Here is a 27716-nt window from a genome sequence, read left to right on the forward strand (position 1 = left end):
CTGATGGAGGAGGACCTTTATAATTAAACAATATGATTTTGTAATAATTCACTGGACATATGAGTAGCTAAACTGGACTTGAGCAGGATTGGTGACCGAAACTTACAGAATACAATTTTTTTGGCAAATGGATGACACAACAGCCAAGTGTTTTCCATTAATTTCATCCAAAGATGGTTGGGTTTGGGGTGGCTATTTCCAGAAGTGGTTTAAAAGGGCACTGTGGAGAAAAGAAGAGCCCTGTGCGGAGCTGAGGTAAAAGTGTGAATGCTGGTAGGTTATCTGGGATGCATTAGTGAGCTGGTTTCCACTTGGAAAACTGGGGCTGAATCCCACTGAGAACATACAGGTTGCCATATAGAATCGGCCCAAGTCATAGAAAGCGGGATTCTGCAGTGTAAATTGTGAAGCTTCTCTGATTCCCTCCATGCATCCATAGAAGGGAGAATTATGGGGCTGCGGAAAAATCTACAGTGTGTGGAGACGCCCATTTTTCCATCCTCTTTCTTGGCCTGTATTCCAGGTGTTTTGCTATTGTCAACATTCTTGTATATGTCATCTTGTACATATGAAGGTGAGGGTGAGCTTCTTGGAAAGACCTTTAAGGCAGGTACAAACGTCTTAAGTGGTTTTCGTAATTACTACACCATCAGTAAGCAATGTAAAAGATCTCTAATATGCATGCCTTCTCCAACAGTCGGTGTGGTGACTGGCCTGACTTTAATACTCGGACCTTGGGTACAGTTTATTGCAGTCAGCTGGTAAGATAAAGGGGTTAATAAGCTCTTTCCCTTCCCACCCCTGCATAGCCAGTAGGCTTGGATTTTGCAGGTTAAATAGGCGCTTTACAGTTCTACCTGACACATCAAATGCCCGACAACTTAAAAAGTAAATTGACCAGTTTGACCAGCAAAACAGGTTTACTCTTTTGGGGAATAACCGGAAGAACTGCAACTCCACATACACACGCTACTGCCGACCATAGGCGAATCCAGAGTAACAAAGGAAGGGGCTTACTTTTATAAAGGAAAAGGGTGGTGTCGGGAAGGGGGCTGTAATAAAACAAGGAGTCCATTGGAGCAAACTGGGAGTCCAAAGTGTAGCGGTTTCTCATTGGTTGCGTTCCTCCAATCTCCTACTGGCTAAGCTGTTGCCAGGCCGGGGAGAGAAATCTTCCTTCCTCCTGCTGGGCGGTAAAGTAGGAAAGCCCTCCTGTCAGAGATGCAAGGCTACCTGTCTCCTTGTTTACAGAGAGCTCCCCTACAGGCCTTCCGAATTCCAACTTAGTGGAGGTTTCTCTTATTAATTTCACATGCCTGTCAGAAGGTCCCTGACATCGTACACTATAAAAATTCTAAATATGCGAAAGGAGCGTCTGGCTTCTGCTTAGCTCCGGATGTCAGTGATCAAATCCAGAGTTCACGGATACACAGCGTTTCTGGCGAAGCTCCTTGCGCATAAGTCTTCGTACTCGTAGTGACACCGGGCTCAGGGTTAAACGCCCAGGACTGAAAAGGTTAGAGCTAAGCATTCTGGGAATTGCAGTCCGGCTGACGGCGCACGGAGCTCTCTGGGAGTGAAAGGTGGAGGTGTGCTGTGCGCAGGTGCACTGTGACGTCTTTTGACGCCGAATGAGATGGTGTCCGCGGAAGAGGTGAGCCCGCCCACAGCAGAAGATAGAAGCCTGGTCTGAGACGGAAGTGGCTAGGCACAGGGGATCCCGGAAACTAAAAGTTTTCCACTTGCGTTGATTCTGCTCTGCTTCGCGGGCTTTTGTCTGCCCACAATAACTACCTTCTCGTCTTCTCTTGTAGCTGGGCCTGGTGGTTATATTATGCATAGAGTGAAATCCCACGTGACATCCACCAGTGCCCGTCCATGAGTCTTAAGACTAGACTTGCCTCCTCCAAATATTCAGCTGGAGAACGGAGAGAACATGAAAATTTTAGAACTGCTGTTGGAGGTGCTCACGCCGTTTGCTAATTAACCACAGTAAAATGCATCATGAAAAAGACGGAATGTAAACGTGAACATTTTAACAAAGGTCAGTGTGTCTGGTGGGGGAAAGGCGAGCACCGGCGGTACTATTCCGTTCCATCTCAATTTCTTTTTCTTTTATTTTTAAATTATTTTTTATTGAGTTAATGATATGTTACAGTCTTGTGAAATTCAGTTGTGCATTATTGTCTGTCAGTACAACCCCTTCCCCCTTTGTGCCCATCCCCCACCCCACCCTTCCCCTGGTAGCCACTAATCTGTTCTCTTTGTCTGCATTTTTAAATTCCTCATATGCGTGGAGTCATACAGAGATTGTCCTTCTCTATCTGGCTTATTTCACTTAACATAATTCCCTCAAGGTCCATCCATGTTGTTGCAAATGGGATGATTTTGTTCTTTTTTATGGCTGAGTAGTATTCCATTGTATATATATACCACATCTTCTTTATCCAATCATCTGTTGATGGGCACTTAGGTTGCTTCCATGTCTTTGCTATTGTAAATAATGCTGCAATGAACACAGGAGTGCATGGGACTTTTGGAATTGCTGATTTCAGGTTCTTTGGATAGATACCCAGTAGTGGGATAGCTGGATCTATGGTAGTTCTATTTTTAATTTTCTGAGGAATCTCCATACTGTTTTCCATAGTGGCCGCACCAGTTTGCATTCCCACCAGCAGTGTATGAGGGTTCCTTTTTCTCCACAACCTCTCCAACATTTGTTACTATTTGTTTTAGTTATTTTTGTCATTCTAATGGGTGTAAGATGATATCTTAGTGTAGTTTTGATTTGCATTTCCCTGATGCACAGCAATGATGAACATCTTTTCATGTGTCTGTTGGCCATCCATATAGCTTCTTTGGAGAAATGTCTGTTCATGTCTCCTGCCCATTTTTTGATTGGGTTGTTTGATTTTTTGTTGTTGAGTTTTGTGCGTTCTTTATATATTATGGATATTAAGCCTTTGTCAGATGTATTACTTCCAAATATTTTTCCCCAATTAGTGGGCTGTTTGTTTGTTTCAATCCTGTTTTCCCTTGCCTTGAAGAAGCTCTTTAGTCTGAAGAAGTCCCATTTGTTTGTTCTTTCTATTGTTTCCCTCGTCTGAGGAGTTATGGTGTCCGAAAAGATTCTTTTGAAGCTGATGTCAAAGAGTGTACTGCCTATATTCTCTTCTGGAAGACTTATTGTTTCAGGCCTAATCTTTAGGTCTTTGATCCATTTTGAGTTTACTTTTGTGAATGGTGAAAAAGAATGGTCAATTTTCATTCTTTTACATGTGGCTGTCCAGTTTGTCCAGCACCATTTGTTGAAGAGACTTTCTTTTATCCATTGTATGCCCTCAGCTCCTTTGTCGAAGATTAGCTGTCCATAGATGTGTGGTTTTATTTCTGGGCTTTCAATTCTGTTCCATTGATCTGTGCACCTGTTTTTGTACCAGTACCATGCTGTTTTGATTACTGTAGCTTTGTAGTATGTTTTGAAGTCAGGGATTGTGATGCCTCCGACTTTGTTCTTCTTACTCAGGATTGCTTTAGTAATTCGGGAACTTTTGTTGCCCCATATGAATTTTAGGATTCTTCAATTTCTGTAAAGAATGTCATTGGGATTCTGATTGGGATAGCGTTGAATCTGTAGATTGCTTTAGGTAGTATGGACATTTTAACTATGTTTATTCTTCCAATCCATGTGCATGGAATGTCTTTCCATCTCTTTATGTTGTCATCAATTTCTTTCAAGAAAGTCTTGTAGTTTTCATTGTATAGATCTTTCACTTCCTTAGTTAAATTTATCCCAACGTATTTTATTCTTTTCGTTGCTATTGTGTATGGGATTGAGTTCTTGAGTTCTTTTTCTGTTAGTTCATTGTTAGCATGTAGAAACGCTACTGATTTATGTATGTTGATTTTATACCCTGCAACTTTGCTGTAGCTGTTGATTGTTTCTAATAGTTTTCCTATGGATTCTTTGGGGTTTTCTATGTATAAGATCATGTCATCTGCAAACAGTGAGAGTTTTACTTCTTCATTGCCCATTTGGATTCCTTTTATTTCTTTTTCCTGCCAAATTGCTCTGGCCAACACCTCCAGTACTATGTTGAATAGGAGTGGTAAAAGTGGACACCCTTGTCTTGTTCCTGTTCTCAGAGGGATGGCTTTCAGTTTTTGTCCATTGAGTATGATGTTGGCTGTGGGTTTGTCATATATGGCCTTTATTATGTTGAGGTACTTTCCTTCTATACCCATTTTATTGAGAGTTTTTATCATAAATGGATGTTGGATCTTGTAGAATGCTTTCTCTGCATCTATTGAGATGATCATGTGGTTTTTGCTTTTCATTTTGTTAATGTAGTGTATCACGTTGATTGACTTGTGGATGTTGAACCATCCCTGTGTCCCTGGTATAAATCCCACTTGATCATGGTGTATAATCTTTTTGATGTATTGCTGTATTCAGTTTGCCAGAATTTTGTTGAGGATTTTTGCATGTATGTTCCTCAGTGATATTGGCCTGTAGTTTTCCTTCTTTATGTTGTCCTTGTCAGGTTTGGGGATCAGAGTGATGTTGGCTTCATAGAATGTGTTAGGGAGTGCTCCATCTTCCTCAGTTTTCTGGAATAGTTTGAGAAGGATAGGTATTAAGTCTTCTTTGAATGTTTGGTAGAATTCTCCAGAGAAGCCGTCTGGTCCTGGACTCTTATTTTGGGGGAAGTTTTTGATTACTGTTTCTATTTCTTTACTTGTGATTGGTCTATTCAGATTCTTTATTTCTTCCTGCTTCAGTTTGGGGAGGTTGTAAGAGTCTAGGAATTTATCCATTTCTTCTAGGTTGTTCGATTTGTTGGCATATAGTTTTTCATAGTATTCTCTTATGATCCCTTGTATTTCTTTGGTATCTGTTGTGATCAATTTTAGATTTTTTAATGGTATTAATTGGTTTGAAAAGATAAATAATTTTCATTTTGGAAGTTCAGATTTTGTTAAATGACATTGAAGTATAAACTTTCTTTTGCTCAGTCATTGCCAATACGTGGAAAAATTTTGAAATAACTCAAATAATGTTTTCCTTTTTTCTATTATTTATCAGCAAAAAAGTTGTTTCTTTTCAACGATCTTATATTATCTCCTGTTTTTTGAAGTCTTCTCATGTTTTCTAAAAGACTTTTATTATACCTACTTTTCACAATAGGTCAGGTATGTATGCAATTTTTTGTTTATTTATATAACACCTTCAGTTTCATTTCATTTCTTGGGAATGAACAATCTTTAATTTACTGCACCAATATTATGAGCTTAAACAATTTCCCTAATCCAGAACTCTTACATTAATGTTGCCTTGTCTATTCTACTCATTTTCTTTTTTTTAATCTATTTTCTTCTTCTTCTTCTTCTTCTTCTCCCCAAAGCCCCCCAGTACATAATTGTATATTCTAGTTGTGAGTGCCTCTGGTTGTGCTATGTGGGATGCCACCTCAGCATGGCTCGATGAGCAGTGCCATCTCTGTGCCCAGGATCCTACCTGGTGAAACCTTGGGCCACTGTAGCAGAGTGTGTGAACTTAAGCTCTCAGCCACAGGGCTGGCCCCTATTCCAGTCCTTTTCAAATACATTAGAGTCACCTGGAAAGCCTTTAGAATCTGATTGCTGGCCTCAGCTCCAGAGTTTCTGATTGAGTGAGTTAGTGTTAGCGTGCATAATTTGCATTTCTAACAGTTCCCAGGGATTGCTGATTCACCTGCTCTGGGAACTGTATTTGTGAAATACATACTGGATCTATCCCAATTTATCAAAGCCCACACAACTTATGAACATTTCTGTGCTCATGTTTATGCTTCATTCTGAGAAGTTTTTTTTCATTTCATTGACTCAGTTTATCCAAGAGTTTCAGCCAGGAAATGGTTTTGTATGTTTTGTATCTAACTGATTTCAAAACTTTACAATTAACCAACAAAAGTTATGAAAAAATAGTTCAAAACTGTAGTCCTTTGGTCATTTTTAAATCTAATTCCTACCTGATAACTATCTATCAGTAATCCTGTTACCAGCTCTTAGTTAATACCAGCCCTGATATCAGTTCCCCTATGGTGATCCCAGCATATATGGGGTTAAAACCAAAAGCACACATTCCCAGTTCCCTGCTTCTTTAGTTACACTCATATGTAAATGTTTGTTTCTTTAACCTAGGACTCCCTGAACTTTACAACCAAATAGAAGGTACAAATTGTTAGAGCCCAGATGGCCTCAAGCTGGCCTCCTACTAATATTGTAGCTAATCACAGGACCTTTAAGTTCTTTTACAGAATAACTAATGTCCAGAGAATATCAAGAAACTGAAGCTTCCCAGAGGAATCCAGAGTCCACCACGGAGACAGACAGCCAAAGACATCACGGGATCCCTTATGTCTCTGCTCCCTGCAGGCAGCTGAAGGCTGGTGGGAAAACTCCCACCAAAGCTACATGTGCCCCTCCCCTACCTAAAACCCTAAATAAAAACACCTACCCATTTCTAGGGGCTGGCCCCTGGCCGAGTGGTTAGGTTCAGGTGCTCTGCTTCAGTGGCCCAGGGTTTCACTGGTTCAGATCCTGGGTGTGGACATGGCAGCGCTCATAAAGGCATGCTGAGGTGGAGTCCCACATAGCACAACCAGAAGGACCCACAACTAGAATATACAACTGTGTACTGGGGGTCTTTAGGGAGAAGAAGAAGAAGAAAAAGATTGGCAACAGATGTTAACTCCAGTGCCAATCTTTAAAAAGAAAAACCTACCCATTTCTTAATAGAGACCTAGCAATTCTTGAGGCACTAGCCCTTGCTTTGCTCCCTCTGCCTGGCAAAGGAAAGCCTTTCCTTTCCACTCAGGACTCAGTTCTTATTATTTGGATTGGCATCAGGTTCAGACTGAGCTTTTGGTTACATTACTACTCTAGTTTAAGCTGAGTAAATTCAGATTTTAATGGAAAACATGTAGGACTGTATAGACTGTGGTTAGTTTCACTCTGAAGACTTCACACAACTGTACATTATCTCACACGGAATTGTAGACTTTCTGCTTTGCTATTGTTCTGTTAGAATCAAATTGGAAAGAATGAGCAGCACAGTGCTGTATTGTGTTAGGTTTCAAAACTCTCAGAATCACTTTTTCTCAAATACATTCTTAAACGATGTATGAGGAGTACAGCAGAGCAAGACACACTTTCACATTCTAGCACCGACTATCAGCAAATATTTGTTTGGAGTGGGAAAATAATGATTAAATTCAGGAAGTAAAACAAGTTGAGTGAAGTGTAAAGAGTTCTTCTAGACTTACTCTTCTGACTCAAATACTTTATTAGTGCCTTCGATGCTGGCCATAAGTGTAGTAAAAACTCTTCTGACTTTAGCATTGAATACTTGTATATTTGAATACTTCCCTTCTAAAATAACGTGCTGGCTACATACAAAAAGATCTCAGTTTAAAGGTCATTGTCTCTTCAATTATTTAAAAGCCTTACCACTTTCTACTCTTGCACCTGCCAATATTATTGAAAAGTCTGAACTCAATTTCATTATTCTTCATGGGTGATCCATTTTTTCATACTATAAGTTTGTAAAACTTTGTCTTTAAAGTTCTTTTAGTTTTATAATAATTTTTATTTGGGTGTGGATCTTCCCTTTTGAACTCTTTCCTCCTCTCGGGAATATTTCCTCTTTTATTTGTATTATCATCTAGAGATAGATGACTTGCATGCATGAGATAGTAGGAAACACAACTAAACCATGGCACTGGAAAAAGATGGTACACAGAGAGCTAAATGAGCAATGAAGTGAGACAGAATTCTGACAGGCAGACCTGGTGTATGAGGGAGCGTTACACAAGATGTACATCACTTCAGAAATCAGTGATATACTGTGTGATGTTTAGTAGCCTGTGTCACTGCTCCTTTATTTAGTTAGTTAGTTAGTTATTTTTGAGGACGATTAGCCCTGAGCTAACATCTGCCACCAATTGTCCTCTTTTTGCTGAGGAAGATTGGCCCTGAGCTAACATCTGTGCCCATCTTCCTCTACTTTATATGTGGGACACCTGCCTCAGCATGCCTTGATAAGCAGTGTGTAGGTTCACGCCCAGGATCCAAGCCGGCAAACCCCAGGCCGCTGAAGCTGAGCGTGCAAACTTAACCGCTACGCCACCAGGCCAGCCTCTCACTGTTTGTTTAAATGGCCCCATGAGGCGAGCTGCCTTCAGTGTTTCCCATCAGGCAGAAAACCACAGAGTTAGTTCTCTCTGGACTCACTTTGCTACAGAATCACTGGCTTACTGATGCTTCTGAGAAATGCCAAACACAAGCCTGTGTTAGAGCTTTACCTTCATTATTTCTACTCTCTGTAAGCTCGTCCTCCCATCCCTTTGTGTCACATTCCTGCTGATACCTTCCCAGAACCTTCTTGCTTTGCACAGACCAAGAATGAAAGGATGGCCTCTCATTTCCCAGAGACCCCTCACCCATTTCACCACACACATGCACACTGCATCAAGGACCACCTGATACATGACAAAAGTGGAATTGCAATGGTTTCAAGCATATTAAGAATTTATTAGCAGAGGGGCCGGCCCAGTGGCGCAGTGGTTAAGTGCACACGTTCTGTTTCTCGGCAGCGTGGGGTTCGCCAGTTCGGATCCCGGGTGCGGACATGGCACTGCTTGGCAAAAGCCATGCTATGGTAGGTGTCCCACGTATAAAAGTAGAGGAAGATGGGCATGGATGTTAGCTCAGGGCCAGTCTTCTGCAGCAAAAAGAGGAAGATTGGCAGTAGTTAGCTCAGGGCTAATCTTCCTCAAAAAAAAAAAAAAGAATTTATTAGCAGAGTCAAGATACATATTACCTTGAGAAAAAAGTGTATCCATCATAGATGCATAATATTAAACAACATCCATGATGGATACACATCCATGTGTCAGTAAGAGTAAACATTGTCCATAACGGCTAAGTCCACCCTTTTCACTGCTGTGGCCATCGCTCTCATGCCAGAAGTTGGGCACACCGCCAGACAGCCAACATCAAGTCCCCACAATTCCAGGCCCAGAGGAAGTCCTCCCTGCACTGACCAAGTCCTCCTAGCAGGGCAAGGCCGCATTTCTACCTTCACATGTGGCTACCAGGAGGTGCCCAAGGAACCTGCCAGCCCTTGAGCCAGGTCTTCCCAGCCAGTCCCTTTGCCAGCCAGTTTCCAGCCTGGAGATCTGAGAGTGCAGGAGTGGTCCCACACTCAGGAGGGGACCTTCAGGGATCGAGGGGCAATGGTAGTCCCCATCTGGAGTCCCTGGTGTAAAAAGATAGTTGAATGCAAGGCAACCTCTAAAAGAAGGAGGCAGCTTTGTGCGTCTACCTGGTTGAGATAAGGACGTACCCGGTGTAAAATGAGGAAGCAGATTTAGGTTTTGCAAGATGTACTGTTAAGTCAGCAAAGCAAACTACAGATCTGTATACAAAGTATGACTTCCTTTTTACTAAGCAAAAAACAACTTGTTTTTATATAGGAATACATATGAATGCACAGGCACACATGTGGTGGCCTAGTTAAGATTCTGGCTCTCACCACTGGGGCTGAGTTTGTCTCCTGGTCAGGGAACCACATCACCCAAATATCAGATGTCATACTGTGGTGGCTGCATGTTGCTGTGATGCTGGAACCTGGGCCACAATATTTAAAATGCCAAGACTGTCACCCATGTTGGACAGCAGAGCTTCCAGACTAGACAGACTAGGAAGAAGGACCTGGCCACCCACTTCCCAAAAAATTAGTCATGAAAACCCTGTGAATAGCAGTGGAGCATTGTCTGATCTAGCATGGGAATCAACTGGAGGGAATTAACAAAAAAACAGTTACACACAGTTATGCATGAAACTGAGAATGAAGGAGTTAAAAAATCTTCCTTGGGCTAGAAGAGAAAAAAAAGGCTTTGAGATAAGCTTTGCTAACTGCAGCTGTGCACACTCAGCACAGTCAACTATTGTTCAAAACTAACCAGGTCTTTCTGTCCCTCCTTAGTCTATGAGTGAACTGTCTTTCCCAGGAAGTCAAGGTCCAGACGTCTAGATTCAGCCTCACAAGGCCAAACTCAGGCTCAAGATGAAAACTAATCAGAAAAGTCCAGACAGTCAAGGGAAAAGAAATTCAGTCTTCAAGGCCAAACGCAGGCTGGTGGGGAGGTGCCACTCACCAAGGCCACATGCTCCCCCTCCCCTACCAAAAACCCCTACCTTTCTCCCTTTGAGGAGGTGGATCTGAGTTTTAACTTCCATCTCCTTGTCTGGCTTCCTTTTTTGTTTTTTGAGGAAGACTAGCCCTGAGCTAACATCTGCCAATCCTCCTCTTTTTGCTGAGGAAGACTGGCCCTGAGCTAACATCTGTGCCTATCTTCCCCTACTTCCTACGTGGGACGCCTACCACAGCATGGCTTGCCAAGTGGTGCCATGTCCACACCCGGGATTCAAACTGGTGAACCCCAGGCTGCTGAAGTGGGAACAGGCGCACTTAACCGCTGTGCCACCGGGCCGGCCCCTGGCTTCCTTTTGACAATAAAGATCTTTCCTTGCCACAAGCCTGGCATTCCAGTTATTGGCTCTCCTGTGCAGCGAGTAAACAAACCTGTGTTTGTGTTTGGTAACATGCATCCATGTGCAGACAGAATTCTAAAAAGATACCATGCTGCAAACATCAGTTTTCTCCAGTAGAATAATCAGAAACTTTTGACTTTCAGTTTTATAAATGTACATAGTAGAGTACTTCTTAATAAACAACAGTAAATTTGATATTTTATACATTAAAAACTTTCCATGTATGTTGGAAAAAAGAGTGTGCATGTATAAAACAGTTATAACTATGTTATATGGATTTTTAAAATTCTATGTTTTATGGATACGGCAGTGTTTCTCTCTGACTTGGGCATAATCAGTAACTATACAGCAGGAGAGATGTTTTCTCTGGAGACTGGAGGCCCAGATCCCACCTTGTCCATCTGCTTCAGAGCCACCCAGTATCTCCTCCTCCTGTATCTTCTCCATCATGGCCCTCTTGGTGTCTTTTCTTATCACAGGCAGAATCTACTAAAGTTCACAAAAATAACTTTAATACTTCAGGCTGCATGCAATTGAAGTACAATAAGATAATGTTTATTTACTTCTAGCTACCAGTGGATGACCACTATAGTCCGCTTCATGGAGTCTGAAATAATGTCTAAACACTTAAGTGGTCAGTAGCGCTGAAGACTCTTAAGAACACTTAAGGGACCATCCCCGTGTCCCAGTGGTTAAGTTCTAGCGCTCTGCTTCCGTGGCCCAGGGTTTCGCTGGTTTGGATCCTGGTCGCAGACATGGGCCGCTCATCAAGCCACGCTGAGGCGGCGTCGCACATGCCACAACTACAAGGACCCACAACTAAAAATACACAACTATGTCCCCACATTGCTTTGGGGAGAAAAAAGGAAAAACAAAATCTTTTTTAAAAAAAAAAAAACACTTAAGACTCCCCAGAAATCGGCCTGCCGCCCCCTAAAGAGGAGCAAAGCCGCTTCCCAGCTCTGCAAGTAGAGCGAGGTCATTTCCCAACAGCCTCGCGCTGCTGCTTGGCCATTTCCCTGGCAGATAACTCTGCGCGGCTTCCTGGCCTGAGCGGCTGTGGGAACTACATTACCCAGAAAGCTATGCGTGGAGCGGCAGCGGCATTCGCCCAATGAAATTCCAGAGAGGGGGCAGTTCCGGGAGGACGAACCGCCTTGAGGCGGCAATTCTGGCGTTTTGTTGGCGGCTTTCGGGTCTATTCACCTGGTCAGACGCCTCCGAATCGCCAGGTCCGGACCGAGGTGGCGGCAGAGGAGGCGCCGTCCCCACGGCCCAGGCGGCTCTGAGGCTCGGCGACACCGCCCGGGGCCCCGCGCCAGGCCCGGGCCAGGGAGCGCCGCGCCCGGCGCCTCGTCTCCCGCCGCTCCCGGCCCCGCGCCGCCCCCAAGGCCGATGGCGGCGGCCGCGCGGAGGGAGCCGGCTCAGGTGAGCGCTCGGCTCCGGCCCGCCCCGCCCGCAGCGCAGCCCGAGCTCCAGCCCTCGGGCGGGCGCTGCTCCCGGGCCTGCAGCCCAGGCCCCGGGGCCGGGCCGGGGAGGCGCTCGTGGGGCCTGTGGCTGCGGGCGTGGGTCCCGGGCGGAGGGGGCGGAGGGGACCGGGTCCACGTTGTGTCCGCAGGGAACAGTGTGAGGACGGGTCCCGCCTGGACCGGCAGGGGAGGGGCTGCTCCTTCAGTCCGAGGGCCCCGGAGCCGGGAGGGCTGTGACCAGAGAGGGACGCGGTGCGTGTTGGGGTTTCAAAAGTTCTCCAGGAGCTGCTCGGAGAGAACGGACGGGAAGGGGTGAGGAGGCCGGGGAGGCGCAGGGAGCGGAGTCCTGGTCCGAGGGCGCAGAGCTGTTCCGAGGCAGCTCTGAGGAGTGAGGTCCGGAGGCCAGTGAGTGAAGCCGAGGTCACCGGGTCGCAGGGCGGGGCGGGGTCCAGCCGTGGTGGCCTGCCTCTCTCCTGCGACAGAAAAAGCACTTACGGAACCTGCACAGGGAAGGAGAGGGTGTCCCAGCCCCTCAGTGGTACTAACACCAGCCGTGTGGTGTCTGGAATTGTGGCGTCCTGAAACTCACCCTTTCTCCCACCTGTTGGGTCTGCGACCCTTGGCATACTCCATGTCCAGACTCCTGAGTGAGGCCAAGGGTAACATGGAGGTGTTCCCATTTCTTTCTTTCTTTTTTTTTTTTTTAAGATTTTATTTTTCCTTTTTCTCCCCAAAGCCCCCCAGTACATAGTTATGTATTTTAGTTGTGGGTACTTCTAGTTGTGGCATGTGGGACGCAGCCTCAGCATGGCCTGATGAGCGGTGCCATGTCCGCGCCCATGATTCCAACCGGTGAAACCCAGGGCCCCGGAAGCGGAGCCGGCGAACTTAACCAGCGGGCCCCAGGAGGTGTTCCTATTTCTGACACCCAGTATAAACAGCTGTGGAAGGTTACCCCAGGAACGGACACCAGCGTGTGCAAATGCTTGGAGGTGTGACTGAGCTGGAGACAGGGGACAGCAGGTCTCCTTTCTGTGAAGAGCAAAGAGCAGGGAGTCAGGAATCAGTCCTGCAGTGTGGCCGTCTGAGCAGTTGGGCATCTGTTAGGGAGATAACGGGAGGCTCGGATACGAGGAAGGAGTTGGTCTTGCCTGGATTTAACAGGCTCCGTCTGGCTGCACAGTGGAGACTAGACTATGGGGTTAAGGGAGGAGGCAGGGAGCACGGAGGAGACAGCTGCTATAACCACATGAGTGTTGATGGACCGGAGTGGTGGCCATGGAGGTGGGAAAAAAGTTGGACACTCCGTCCATTTTTTTTTAAGAAGGGTCAAGTAGATTTTTGGACGTTATAGCTGAGGGAGAGGAAGTCAGGGATGACTGCAGTTTTTCTGGTCCTAGCAGCTGAAGGAATCGAAGCTCCCACTGGGATGTGGAAGTTCATGATAGATTAATTTTCCTTGAGAGTATCACAAGATTTTTTTGACCCTGTTAAGTGTCTGAGATGTTTCAGAGAACAGTGGTGGCATCAAGTGGGCAGCTGGACACACAGGTCTGGAAATCTCAGGAAGGGTTCAGGACGGAGATAATGAAAACTGGTGGCTGTTGTGTGGACCAGGAAGGAGCTGTACTCCCCATTAGGTGGGGGAATGCAGGTCGTCCTGGCAATGCTCTTAGCTGGTCTGAAGGAGGAGCATGCATGATGAGGAGTGGTTTTCTCGCTGTGCACCTAGTGAGGTGCAGTGGTGCACACAAACCCAGGTGAAGGGGAGAAGTGACCATGGTAACCATATGGGAGACAGCATGGTCTGGCAGGTGACTAAGGCTTCTGTGGGATGAGTGGACATGAGATGGCTGTGGAGGCAGAGGAGTAACTGAGACAGGATGATGCTGAGCCAGGGCTCCTGCTCATTCACTGATGTACACCTTCACCAGAGTTGTGTGATAAGCTTTGGTGGGGTCTGGGGTGTTCAGTGTTGATGGGGGGTAAGGTGTGGGGCACGTGTGGTCATTTGTGAGAGTCACTGTGCCTAGCACAGAGACCATCAGGGCTGGGGCTCTAAGGAAGGTTGGAGACGGGAGGTTGTGTATCTGAGAAGCACAGAAGTGGAAGTAGGCTAGGGGCATCTGTAGCTCACATGTGCTTCTCAGGGGCTGATGTTGAGAAGGATCAGAGGTGTAGAGGAGGCCTTCAGAGCAGCACTTGGGGATTTCCCTAAATGCAGAGCTGGGAGTGCAACTGTGGGCACTGAAGACGTGAGAGGTACAATCTATGGAATGACATGCACATCGACAGGAAGCGTGAGCCGATGGCCCTCGGGCCCTGGTATTGGAGACTGAAGGGCGAAGTATGAGCCCACGTTTGGCTGCGTCTTGGAGTCCAAGTCTAGAGTCTCCAGGGGAATTGACTGACAGAGTGGATGGGACCCTACAGGCCAGGACCAGAGCTTGGATGACATCTCTGTGCCCCACTACCTGATGTTTCTGAGGGCTGAACACAGTGAATAAGGGGACCCTGAGGATAGGGTGGGCCTCAGTGGCACCTGGCCTGGAATTCCTCTGAGGTGGGGAGCTGGGGGGGAGGATGAGTGTGGGGTAGATGTGTGGTGAGATGGATTGTGGGATCTCAGAGAGAGTGTTGATGTTTTCATCTGTCCCTGTCATTACAGGACAGTGTGATCTTTCACGATGTTGCTGTGTACTTCTCCTGGGGGGACTGGAGGCTCCTGGATGAGGCTCAGAGACGCCTGTACCTGGATGTGATGCTGGAGAACTTTGTGCTCATATCCTCTCTGGGTAAGACTTGGAACAGCCTCACCAGTGACCTGGACTAAGCTGTATTCCCTCCCCACAGTGCTTCTCAGTCGTTTTTCTCATGGACTGTGGACACCGCTTGCTCCCCCAGCTTGGGTGGTGGTGTGTTGCTAGGGCTGGGTATGTGTACCGCCCTGTTCTCTCCCCTGCAGCCCCAGTACCTGCTGTACGGAGCCCTCTTAGGAAAGGCATCCAGGCTGGGGGTATTGCAGTGAGCTTCGCGGATTCCACCGAGCTTGCCCTCTCTGGGTCATTGTGTCCAGATCCATATCACTTCTGTATCCCAGGCTTTGTTCCTTCTTTTCCCTGACATTTCCTCATGGCCACTTGTGCCAGGCATGAGACATTGTCATGGTCATTACTTACCTGAACCATGGGATGCTTTTCAGTGCCCTCCTACATGGTTTGTAGTGTTTAGATCTGTTTTCTCTGTTTCTTTTTTTTTGTCAGGCTTGTCTAGATGTAAAATTGTATACAGTCATCTCTTGGTATCCATGGGAGGATTGGTTCCAGGACCCTCCCCCCCCATACTAAAATCCAAGGGTGCTCAAGTTTCTTAAATAAAATGGCATGGTCTTTGCATATAACCTACACACATCCTCCTGTGCTCTTTAAATCATCTCTAGATTACTCATGATACCTAATACAATGTAAATGCCATGTACATAGTTGCCTACACATCACTTTATTCACGTGGATTCAGCATAGTGCTTGGTGCATGGCAAATTCAAGGTTTGCTTTTTGGAACTTTCTGGAATTTTCTTTTTTCAAATTTTTTTGATCCTTGTTTTTTTTTTTTCATGGATATGGAACTCATGGTTATGGAGGCTGACTGTATATTAACATATACAACATGTTGATTTGATATGTGTATACATTTTGAAATAATTGCCACAATGAAGTTAATTAAACATCCATCACCTCATAACTTACCTTATTATTGTGGTGTTGTTAAGAGTGCTTAAGATCTCGAAATAAGTTTCAAGTGTACAATACAGTATTTATTAACTGTAGTTTCCGTGCTGTACATTACATCCTTAAAACTTACTCATCTTGTGACTGAACATTTGTACCTTTTGACCAGTGTCTCCCCATTTTCCCCATGGCCCAGATGATGGCAATTTATACTCTGTGTCTATGATTTCAATTTTTTTTTTTTTTTTTACATTCCAACCCCCAGTGAGTAAGGGTTCCCTTACATCTACATCCTCACCAAAAATTCTCTATGCTCTTTTTGATGGTAGCCGTTTTATCAGGTGTGAGGTGGTATCTGCCTGTGGTTTAGATTTGTATTATTTGCCTGATGATTAGGGGGGAGGGGCATTTTTTTCATATACCTGCTGGCCATTTGTCGATCTTCTTTCATAGAACATCTGTTCATGTCCTTTGCCCATTCATTTTTATTTATTGTTTATTTTTTTAAGGAAGTTTAGCACTGAGCTAACATCCTCCACCAATCCTCCTCTTTTTGCTGAGGAAGATTGACCTTGAGCTAACATCTGTGCCCATCTTCCTCTATTTTATATGTGGGACGCCTGCCACAGCATGGCTCCATGAGCAGTGCGTAGGTCAGTGCCGGGATCCGACTTGGTGAACCCCAGGCCGCCAAAGTGGATCACCCGAACATAACCGCTACACCACCTGGCTGGCCCTACTTTGCCTATTTTTAATTGGAGTGTTCTGCTGCTATTGAGTTGTATGAGTACTTTATATTTTTTATATATTAACTTCTTACAAGATACAGTGTTTTCAAATATTTTCTCCGTTTTCATTTTGTTGATTGCTTCCTTTGCTATTAAGAAGCTTTTTAAATTTGATGTAACCCAACTCGTTTGTTTTTGCCTTTGTTGCCTGTATTTTGGTGTCATATCCCAAAAAATGGTTGTGAAAATCAACATCAAGGAGCTTTCTATCTGTTTTTTTCAAAGCGTTTTACATTTTCATGTCTTACATTTAAGTCTTTAATCCATTTCAAGTTAATTTTTGTGAGTGGTGTAAGGATCCCAGTTTCTTTTTTTGGCATATGCATACCCATTTTCCCAACACCATTTATTGAAGTGACTATCCTTTCTCCATTGTGTATTCTTGGCACCATTGGCAAGGAGTAGTTGATCATATATGCGTGGCTTTATTTCTGGGCTCTATATTTCATAGATCTGTGTGTCTCTTTTTTCAGTACCATACTATTTTGATTACTGTTGTTTTGTAATGTAGTTTGAAGTCATGAAGTGTGATGCCTCTAACTTTGATCTTGATCAAGATTGCTTTGGATTGTTGAGGTCATTTGTGGTTTGAATTTTAGGATTCTTTTTCTATTTCTAGTAAAAATGCTGTTGGAATTTTGGTAGAGATTGCATTGAATTTGTAGATTGCTTTGGGTAGTAGAGACATTTTATCAATCATAATTCCTCCAATCCAAAAGCTTGGAATATCTTTCCATTTATTTGTGTCTTCAGTTTCTTTCATCAGAGCCTTACAGATCTTTTGCCTCCTTGATTAAACTTATTCCTAAGTATTTTATTGGTTTTAATGTTGTTGTAAATGGAATTGATTTCCTAATTTCTTATTGAGATATTTTGTTGTTAGTGTATAGATGCAACTGATTTCTGTATATTGATTTTATGTTCTGCAAGTTTACTGAGTTCATTCATTCATCGTGATAGTTTTTTATTGGAGTTTTTATGGTTTTCTTTATATAAGATCATGTCATCTGCAAACACAGTGTAACTTTTTTCTGATTTGAATACCTTTCATTTGTTTTTCCTACCTTACTGTGCTGGCTAGGACTTGAAGTATTGTTTTAAAAAGCAGTGGTGAGGGTGGGTATCCTTGTCTTGTTTCAGTAATGTGGTGTATCACATTCATTGACTTGCTTATGATGAACATCCTTGCATCCCAAGGAGAAATCCCACTGGGTCACAGTTTATGATTCTTTTTATGTGCTGTTGAATTGGATTCCTTTTATGTGCTGTTGAGGTTTTTTTTAACAGATCTGTGTTCGTCGGGGATGTTAGCCTTTAATTTTCTTTTTAGTGTCCTTGTCTGGTTTTGGTATCAGGTGAATGCTAGCCTCCTAAAATGAGTTTATAAATGTTCCTTCCTCTTCACATTTTTGAGAGTTTGAGAAAAATTGATGTTAATCCTTCTTTAAAATGTCAATAGAATTCATCAGTGAATCTGTTTGTGACCTTTTCATTTGGAGATATTTGGTTACTGATTAAATCTCCTTACTTGTTATTGGTTTATGCAGATTTTTTATTTTTCATGATTCAGTGTTGGTAGGTTGTATGTTTCTAGGAATTTATCTCTTTCTTCTAGGTTATCTAATTTGTTGGTACATAACAGTCCGTAGTAGTCTTAGGATCTTTTGTGTTTCTATGCTGTCAGTTGTGATTCCTCCTCTTTTATTTCTGAGTTAATTTGTTCGTGTTTTCTCTCTATTATAAGTTAATCTACCTAAAAATTTGTCAATTTTTCTTTTCAAAAAACTAGCTTTAGTATTAGTGATCTTTTTGATGTTTTTATAGTTTCTTTTTTATTTCTGTTCTTATCTTTGTTTCATTGTTTGTTCTGCTAACTTTGGTCTTAGTTTGTTCTTTTTCTACTTCCTTGAACTATAAACTTAGGTTGCTTATTTGAGACCTTTCTTTTTTCTTAATGCCAGCATTGATCACTCTAAACTTTCCTCTTAGAACTGCTTTTGCACATTCCACATGTTTTGTTGTCGTTTTCATTTGGTTTGTCTCAAGGTATTTTTTTATTTTCCTTTTGATTTTTCCTTTGACCGATTGATTGGTCAGGATTGTGTTGTTTAATGTCCACATATTTGTGAATTTTTCAGCTTTCATCCTGTTACTGATTTCTAGCTTTATCTGTTGTGTTAGGAAAAGATACTTGATGTGATTTCAGTCTTCCAAAATTTAAGACTTGTTTGACATAACATATGATCTGTCCTAGAGAATATTCTGTGTGCACTTGAGAAGAATGTGTATTCCACTATAGTAGGATGGAATGTTCTCTGTATCTCTGTTAGATCCATTGGGACTAAAGTGTCATTTAATTCAAATATATCCGTATTTATTTGTTTGGATATCCACCCATTGTTGAAAGGGGGATACTGAAGTTCCCTATTAATATTCCATTGCCATCTTTTCTGCCTTCAGATCTGGTTGTATTTGCTTAATAATTTAGATGCTGTGATGTGTGGTGCATATATACGTACAGTTTTTACATTCTCTCGATGAATTGACTCCTTTATCATTATATAATGACCTTCTTTGTCTCTTGTGACAACTTTTGACCTAAAGTCTTTTATCTCCTGTAAGTATAGCTGCCCATGCTCTTTGGTTTCCATTTGCATGGAATATCTCTTTCAATCCCTTCACTTTCTCCTGGGTGTGTCCTTAAAACTGAAGTTACTCTATTGTAGGCAGCATATCGTTGGATCTTGTTTTTCTTTTTCTGTTCAGCCACTGTATGTTTTTGACTGGAGAATCTTATTAGGACTTACTGTTGCCATTTTGTTAAATATTGTCTGCTGTTTTGTAGTTCCTTGGTTCCTTTCTTCCTCTCTTGCTGTCTTCCTCTGTGATTTTCCATGATGGTATGCTTTCATTCCTTTCTCTTTTGTATATCTACTATAGGTTTTTCCTTTGTGGTTACCATGAGACATATATAATATCTTATATTTATAGCATCCTGTTTTAGGCTGATAACAACTTAACTTTGGTCACATACAAAAACTCTACTCTTACACTCCCCCCCATACATTCTGTGTTTTTGATGTCACAATTTACATCTTTTATATTGCGTAACCATTAACAAATTATTGCAGGTATAGTTATTTTTCATACTCTTTACCTTTTATCCTTCATAGTAGATTTGAATGATTAACACGCTATTACAGTATTAGAGTGTTCTGAATTTGACTATATACTTACTTTTGCCAGTGTGTTATATATTTTTGTGTTACTAATTACTGTACTTTCGGTTCAGCTTGAAAAACTCCCTTTAGCGTGTCTTGGAGGGTAGGTCAGGTGGTGATGAATCCCTCCACTTCTGTTGGTCTGGGAAAGTCTTTTTCTCTCCTTCATTTCTGAAGGGCACCTTTGCTGGTAAAGTATTCTTAGGTTGCAGTTTTTTTCTTTCAGCGTTTAGAACATCATCCAGCTCTCTCCCAGTATGCAGTATTTCAGCAAAGAAAACCGCACATATCCTTATGAGGGTTCCCTTGTATAAGATGAGTTTCTTTTCTCTTGCAGTTTTCAGCATTCTCTTTATCATTACTGCTTGAGTTTTATTATATGTCTTGGTGAAGTCTTCTTTGGGTTGAATTTTTGGGGGGACTTATGGGCATCATGTGCCTGGATGTCCACTTCTCTCCCCAGATTTGAGGAATTTTCATCCATTATGTCTTTCAATAAGCTTTCTCCCCCTTCCCCTCTCCCTTCTCCTTCTTGGGCTCCCATAATGCAAATATTGTTTTGTTTCATAATGTCCCATAATTCAAGTAGGTTTTCTTCACTCTTTAGTTCTTTCGTCTCTTTTCTTCTTTGGATGATTTCAGTTTCAGATTCATTCTTTGGATTGATCAAGTTGGCTATTGATGCTCTCTATTGCATTTTTTCATTCATTATAGTCTTCAGCACCATCATTTATGTTGGGTCCTTTTTTATATTTTCTATCTTTCTGTTGAAAATCTCATTTTGTTTGCATGTTGTTTTCTTTATTTTCTTGAATTGTCTGTTTCTGTTTTCTTGTAGCTCGCAGAGCTTCCTTAAAACAATTACTTTGTATTCTTTGTCTGATGGTTCATAGATCTACATTTCTTTGGTGTGACTGATGGTTTACCGTGTTCTTTTGGGGGTGTCATGTTTTCTGGATTTTTGTATTTCTTGCAGCCTTGTGCTCATGTCTATGCAATACATGGAGCAGTCACTTCTTCCAGATTTGACTGAAAGGTTTTGGTTAGGAAGCTTTTCACCTGTATGAGGGTGTATCTGTACCATCTCAGTGGGTTCTGGCAATTCCTACTACAAGAAAGCCCAGCAGCTTAGTGTCTGTGCAGGTCTGTCACCTGAGGTCAGCATCAGCAAAGATTGCAGGGGTCCTCAACAGCTAAGGCTGTGGGTGTCCTCAGCAGTGGAGAATTCTGCTAGGGATTTCCTGATCTTTTTCCCATGGGAAATATTTTGACTGAGGGGTCCCTCTTGATGCCAAGTCTGGCTTTTGGGTGCCTTCGTGGTGGTGGTGGCATTGGTGTCTGATGTGCAGGCACCTGTGGTGCAGGTATGGATCTGGGTTCTAGGGTATGAACAGATGCAGAGCAGTAGCAGTTCTAGGGTCCCAGGTGCTGAATAGCCTGCAGTGACATTGAGTTGACTCTGTAAGATGTAGTCACACACTGAGCAGTGATGGAGCCTGTAACCAGAACATGGGTGAATACAGAGAGACAGTGTCTCTGGGGTCTGAGTAGCTAGCTAGCCCACAGCAGCCATGACTCTGGTGTCTGGGGTACAGGTGCTTGAGTGACAGCCACGCAGTCAGGTTATGGAGTATGGGCAACCATGGAGCAGTTATGGCTCCAGTGTCTGGGATGTGTGCAAGGTTGAGAGGGGTAACAGCTGTGGTCCTGAAACAGAGCAATATCTCCTTTGGGTGGGGGCACCTCAGCATATTATCCTCAGGCAGGTCTCCTGTGGCAATAGCTGTTGGTTGCCATAATGGGAAACCTGCCACTGTTCTCTGCAGAGCAGGCAACTGGCATCTGTGGCTATAAACACTCGGCCTCCTCTGCTCTGCACACTATAGGTTCCGCAGCTCTAGTGGGGGCTGAGGAGGTTCTCTGCAGCAGAGGCTACTGGGGTCCTCTGCAGAGCAGGCCACTGGGGACCATGATGGCATCTGCCTTTTGGCTGATACACACAGCCCTACCCTTCTTCCTGTTCCTTTTCATCTCCAGATCCACTAAGTAGATGTCCCCAGTAATCCTTTTTGAGTGGTTATTTACTTTTTTTCTTCCATTGTGTTGCTGTGGTATCTTAATTGGGCTCTTGAGCCCTCCAAAGGCCAGTGTTATGCATAGATAGCTGTCTAATTGTGTTTTGCTGGAAGCAAAGGCTGACTTTCTCTGACATCACGATGACATCACTCAGCTAGATCTGTTTTCTGTGGTCTGTTGTAGGCTGTGTTGCTCTAGGACAGTGCTGGCCATTCACCTCTCCTGTCATTCCCTTAGGACTTATATTCTCCATGTCCCACATAGTTGCTCAACTAAGGCTTAGGAGGAAGAGTTCTATGTGTGGGACAGGATGGACATCACTGCAGCCATGGCAGGTTGGGCTCAGAGGGGGCCTGCCCTGCTGAGTGGCAGCTGGGGAGGGTATGATATCAGGCCTATGTTTAGAACATAGCAGGAGCCTGTCCTGTTCAACCAGATTTGGTGCCATTGCCCGTGGCCACACCCCATTTCTACCTTTCCTTTCCCATATTGACACTTTGCCAATTCATCAATTCTAGTACTCGTCACTTCCTCTGTGACTTCCAGACCAGACGTAACTCCACCTCTCTGGATTCCACATGCGACCCTTTTCTCTCAACACCTTCTGCAGTGCTCTCGACGGTTGGCCCTCACATGTTGGGCCATGAGTTGTGAACATATCCTTAAATTGACCTTGTGCAGCAGCTAATCTATTGTGAGTGGATTTCCGTAGGCTTGGCTGCACTTTCTACTAAACCTCACATCAGCAGCAGAAAAGGTCCTGCAGGAAGCTGTGGGCAGAGAACAAGTTGTAGACCCTGCTTCTCTTCCTTATGTTTTTGTATCCTTGCACTGGTAAGGTCTCCACCAGTCAGGGACCTTAGAGGCCCAGTAATGCGCAGCAACCAGCTTCCCCCTCAACTGGATTCCAACTCCCTTGCCTTGAAAAGCATCCCATAGATTCACTGTGAGATGAGACAGATGCTCGTTTGTGCTGGGGTTGCCCCTCCCTGTGGTCAACATGTATTTCACCAGGGTTTCTTTGCCTTCAGGTTGCTGTTGTGGAGCAGAGGATTTGGAGGCTCCCTTTGAACAGAGCATTTCTGTAGAAGTTTCAACTGCCAGGGCTCCCACGGCAGCCCCATCTTCCCAGAAGACCCACCCCTGTCAGATGTGTGGTCCAGTCTTGAGAGACATTTTCCACTTGGCTGAGCAGCAGGGAACACAACACAGCCTGAAACTGTTGAGGTGTGGGGCTTGTACAAAACAGTTTTATTTCAGTGCAAAGTTTCAACAGCACCAGGAGCAGCACATGGGAGACAAACCCTTCAGAAGCAGTGTGGACACGGCCTCGTTTGTGAAGAGCTGCAGATTCCATGTGTCAGGGAAGCCCGTTCCCTGTGGGGAGGTTGGGAAGGACTTCCTGGCAAGCTTGGGACATCAACAGCAGTAGACCACTCATACTGGGGAGAAGCCAGACAAAATCACCCAATGCAGGGCCACTTTACCAGGCAAAAATAGTCGTTATACCTGGGGAGAATGCAAGAAGGCCTTTGGTCCCAAACATATACTTGTTCAGGACCAGGGTGTTCACACTGGAAGACAGTATTTTGTGTACCATGAATGTGGTAGGACATTCAGGTACAAATCCTCATTTGTTGTGCACCAGAGAGTCCACCCTGGAGGAAGCCTTCATGTGTGTGGAGAATGTGGCAGATCTTTTATCCGAAGTTCAACCCTCAGTCAACACCAAAGAATTCATACTGGGGCAAGACTGTGCAAGTGCAGCAAATGTGGGAAATCCTTAAGCTACCAATCTTTCCTCAGTCATCCCCAGAGGGGGCACAATCGAGAGAACAGCTATGTCTGCAGTGAATGTGAGAAATCTTTTAGACATAGCTCAATATTCATTCAGTACAAGAGAGTTCAAATTGGAGAAAAGGCTTATAAGTGTAGTGACTGTGCAAAATCTTTTACCTCTAGTGCTGCCCTCAGTTATCATCGAAGAGCTCACACAGGAGAAAGGCCTTATGAGTGCAGTGATTGTGGGAAATCTTTTTTCTCTAGGTCCATCCTCCATTATCATCAGAGAGTTCATTCTGGAGACAGACCTCACAAGTGCAATGAATGTGGGAAATCTTTTATCACTCGTACTGCTCTCCATTATCATCACAGAGTTCACACTGGAGAAAGGCCTTTTGAGTGTAGTGCATGTGGGAAGTGCTTTACCCAAAAACATAACATTATACACCTAAGAGTTCGCTCAGGAGAAAGGCCTTATGAGTGTGCAGAATGTGGGAAATCTTTTACTTTTAGCTCCAGCCTTCATTATCACCACAGAGTTCACACAGGAGAAAAGCCTTATGAGTGCCATGAGTGTGGGAAATTTTTTAACAATGGGTGGACACTCATTCAACACCAGAGAATTCACACAGGAGAAAAGCCTTATATGTGCAGTAAATGTGGGAAATCTTTTACCTTCAGCTCCACCCTCCAGTATCATCAGCAAGGTCACCTTGGAGAAAGGCCTTATGAGTGCAGTGAATGTGGGAAATCTTTTACTACTAGCTCTGCCCTCCATTATCATCACAGAGTTCACACTGGAGAAAGACCTTATGAGTGCAATGAATGTGGGAAATCCTTTAAGGACAGATCACAATTCAATAAACATCAGAGAGTTCACACTGGAGACAGGCCTTATGAGTGTAATGAATGTGGGAAATCCTTTAGCCAAAAATCTTCCCTCTCAATACACCAGAAAATTCATAATAGAGAAAGGCCTTATGAGTGCAGAGAATGTGGGAAATCTTTTACCTCTACCTCTGGTCTTAGTTATCATCAGAGAGTTCACTCAGGAGAAAGGCCTTATGAATGTGGTGAATGTGGGAAATCTTTTATCTTTAGCTCCAAACTCCGTTATCATCAGCGAGTTCACACTGGAGAAAGACCTTATGTGTGCAGTGAATGTGGGAAATCTTTTTTCAGTAGTGACACTCTCTCTTATCATCTGAGGGTTCACGCAGGAGAAAGGCCTTATGAGTGCAGTGAGTGTGGGAAATCTTTTACCTCTAGTTCCACCCTCCGTTATCATCAGAGAGTTCACACAGGAGAAAGACCTTATGAGTGCAGTGAATGTGGGAAATTTTTTATCTCCAGCTCCAACCTCCGTTATCATCAGAGAGTTCACACTGGAGAAAGGCCTTATGAGTGCAGTGAATGTGGGAAGTCTTTTATCTCTGGATCCAAACTCCGTTATCATCAGAAAGGTCACACAGGAGAAAGGCCTTATGACTGCAGTGAATGTGGGAAATTTTTTATGTGAAAATCCATCCTCTCTAGACATCGGAGAGTTCACACTAGAGAAATGCCTTAGATGGGCAGGGAATGTGCAGTTTCCTGTTTAGTGGAATTAGACTAGTGGAAACTCTGTGAGGAGCCATCTGTTCGAATTGGTTCTCATGCATCTGAACATGCATGGTGGGGAGATTTCCTATAGGTGTCAGTTACGTGGGAAGCTTCTGTAATATGTTGCTCTTTCTAACTTGTCCAAGGATCCTTTCAGATTTATGCCACTCCTAGTTTCTGTGACCAAAGCCATTTCACCTGTGCCATCTGACAGGTCACAGTGTGCATAAGTCACCACCCCAGTGTGCTCAGGGAAGCTGACCTCTGTTCTCCCATGAATTAGAGCAAGTTAGGAGTCACCTGAGCCCTCAGGGGTCAGCTTTCCCTCTGCCTTGACTACCTTGCACATGGACCTGAGTCACTGTTGGCCCAGAAAATACCACAAGTAGGGCTGGCAGTTTGCACAGAATGACTAACTTCTTCAGGACATGTGATGTCACATGATACTTGGGATGAATTGTTCCAGCTGCCAAGTCACAAACTAGAACTACCTGCTGCATGTTGCTTTGTCTTGTACAACAATGATGGCCTTATAATTTAAATCCTCTTTAATCTTAGGTGTTCTATTTACTGTGTGGGGTAGTTCATAAACAGATTCAGGCTCTACAAGCATGAAGGGGTGAACAACTTTTTATGGGTCTCAAACTTAGCGTGCCTGAGGAGAGACAGTATGATGACAGAAAATAACTTCTCAGTTTTGAGCAAATTTCCATTGCTCCCAAAGCCTCCCAGGAAAGACTGCAGGGTTTTCTGGTCCTCATCTGAGGCCTGGATGCTGTGATTCAGGAGGCTCAGTGATGACCCTGAGGAGAGGGTGTGAGAACCTCAAGTGGATCTGAGGGCAGCATGACCTTTTTCCCTTCACAGGAGGTCTCACAGGGGACGTCAGCACTGTGGAGGGGATATCTTCCCATCTACAAAGAGCCATGTGGCCTGGTGTCCACAGGTCATTGGGAAAAAGTCACTAGTTGTAAGACTGTTGGGTCTAGGGGAAACCATAATTGGTGGAGAAACACTGGCTTAAGAGAGTGGAGGAGACTTCAGCCAAATAGATGGAATGTGCCTCTTCTAAAAGTGCATCCAGGAATAGTTCTGTGACAGTGACTGTGCAGGATCAGTTTGTACACAAGTCTAAGGATTGCCAGGCATGTTTATCTTGTGTAGCTGAAGTCACTGTCTGAGAATGTAATAAAAATAATTGAAAGGTTTTGTGGATTTCTGTATCCTCTCAGTGATGTTCAACTCAAGGCCATTACTGCACAAGGAGGAAAAAAAGAGAAAAAGGGTATTTGTGGTTGACAGAAGGGGCTCTTGTGACCCAGGCAGCGTTCCTGTTGAGTGAGGTGGCAGTGTCCTTCATTGCTTCCCATATTTGCTACCACTGAAGGAAGACTGCCCCCTGAGGGCATGAGGAGAGAGTTGGTGGAGTCGGTATAGTGCTAATGCCATTCAGCAGTTCAATTCCAACTTCTAGAGATCCTGTGAACAGCAGAGTGGAACCCTGCCCAGTGTTTTCGCCCATCCTCTCACTTTTTGCACCATATCAAACAAAGCTTCTCTGCTATTTATAGGGTTTTCATGGCCAGTTCTTTTGGAAGTGTGTTCACGTACTTCTTCCCAGTCTGTCTTTGTCAGAAAGCTCCGCTGGAGACCTATCCACCGTGGGTGATGCTGCTGGTATTTGAAATACTGGTGGGAAAGCCTTCAGTATCACAGCAACACCAGCCACCACATTATGACAACTGACAAATAGGTGATAGGGTTCCTTGAGTGGAAATGAACCCAGCCCAGCAGTGACAGTGCTGAATTTTAACTGCTAGACCACCACAGTGTTGGGTTGTAAGCTTATTTTCCAAAAAGAGTGGGATGTACAGATATTTCTTCTCTAGAGCCTATTTTTAAGACTTTATTACAGTGTAATTTACATGTACTAAACTGCATGTAAAGTGTAAAATTCGACAAGTTTTGACATAGGTATGAACCTCTGAAACTATCATAGCCCTAATGTATCTTGATATCTTTACCTCATGTACTTTTATAATCTCTTCACCCTTCCCACCTCTCCAGCTAACAATTTACTTTCTTACAATAGATATCTTCCCATTTTCTTGAATTTATGAGTGGAATCATAAACTGTTTATTGTACTTTTTTTCTGATTTCCTTTGTTTGATAATTAGAGATTCACCAATGATAGGTGAGTAGCTCATCTTTTGCTGAGTAATATTTTTTGGATATATCACTGTTAGTTTATCTGTTCATCTGTTTATGAGCTTTTAGGTTATTTCTAGATTTTATAATAAAGCTGTTAGAAACATTTGTGTCAGTTCTTATACAATGTGTTTCTTTTATCTTTTGTCAATAAGTAGAGGGCAATGTCTGAGTCACAGGGTAGATGAATGTTTAACTTGAAGAAACTGCCAGACTGTGATCTAACAGGATTTCTCCCTTTT

The 27716-nt window shown here is 43.7% G+C and overlaps 1 protein-coding gene across 1 annotated transcript; it reads left to right on the forward strand.

The window, feature by feature from the left end:
• Positions 1-1246: 1246 nt before the first annotated feature.
• LOC100061329 (zinc finger protein 814) lies at positions 1247-27580 on the forward strand. Its single transcript, XM_070225001.1, is given in 4 exon segments — positions 1247-1654; positions 1815-2044; positions 14737-14863; positions 22913-27580. Coding segments are annotated over 2 exon segments (2355 nt in total). The 5' UTR covers positions 1247-1654; positions 1815-2044; positions 14737-14829; the 3' UTR covers positions 25234-27580.
• The last annotated feature ends 136 nt before the right edge of the window (positions 27581-27716 follow it).

This window comes from Equus caballus, chromosome 10 (genome assembly GCF_041296265.1).
Source record: "Equus caballus isolate H_3958 breed thoroughbred chromosome 10, TB-T2T, whole genome shotgun sequence".
Lineage (NCBI taxonomy): Eukaryota > Metazoa > Chordata > Mammalia > Perissodactyla > Equidae > Equus > Equus caballus.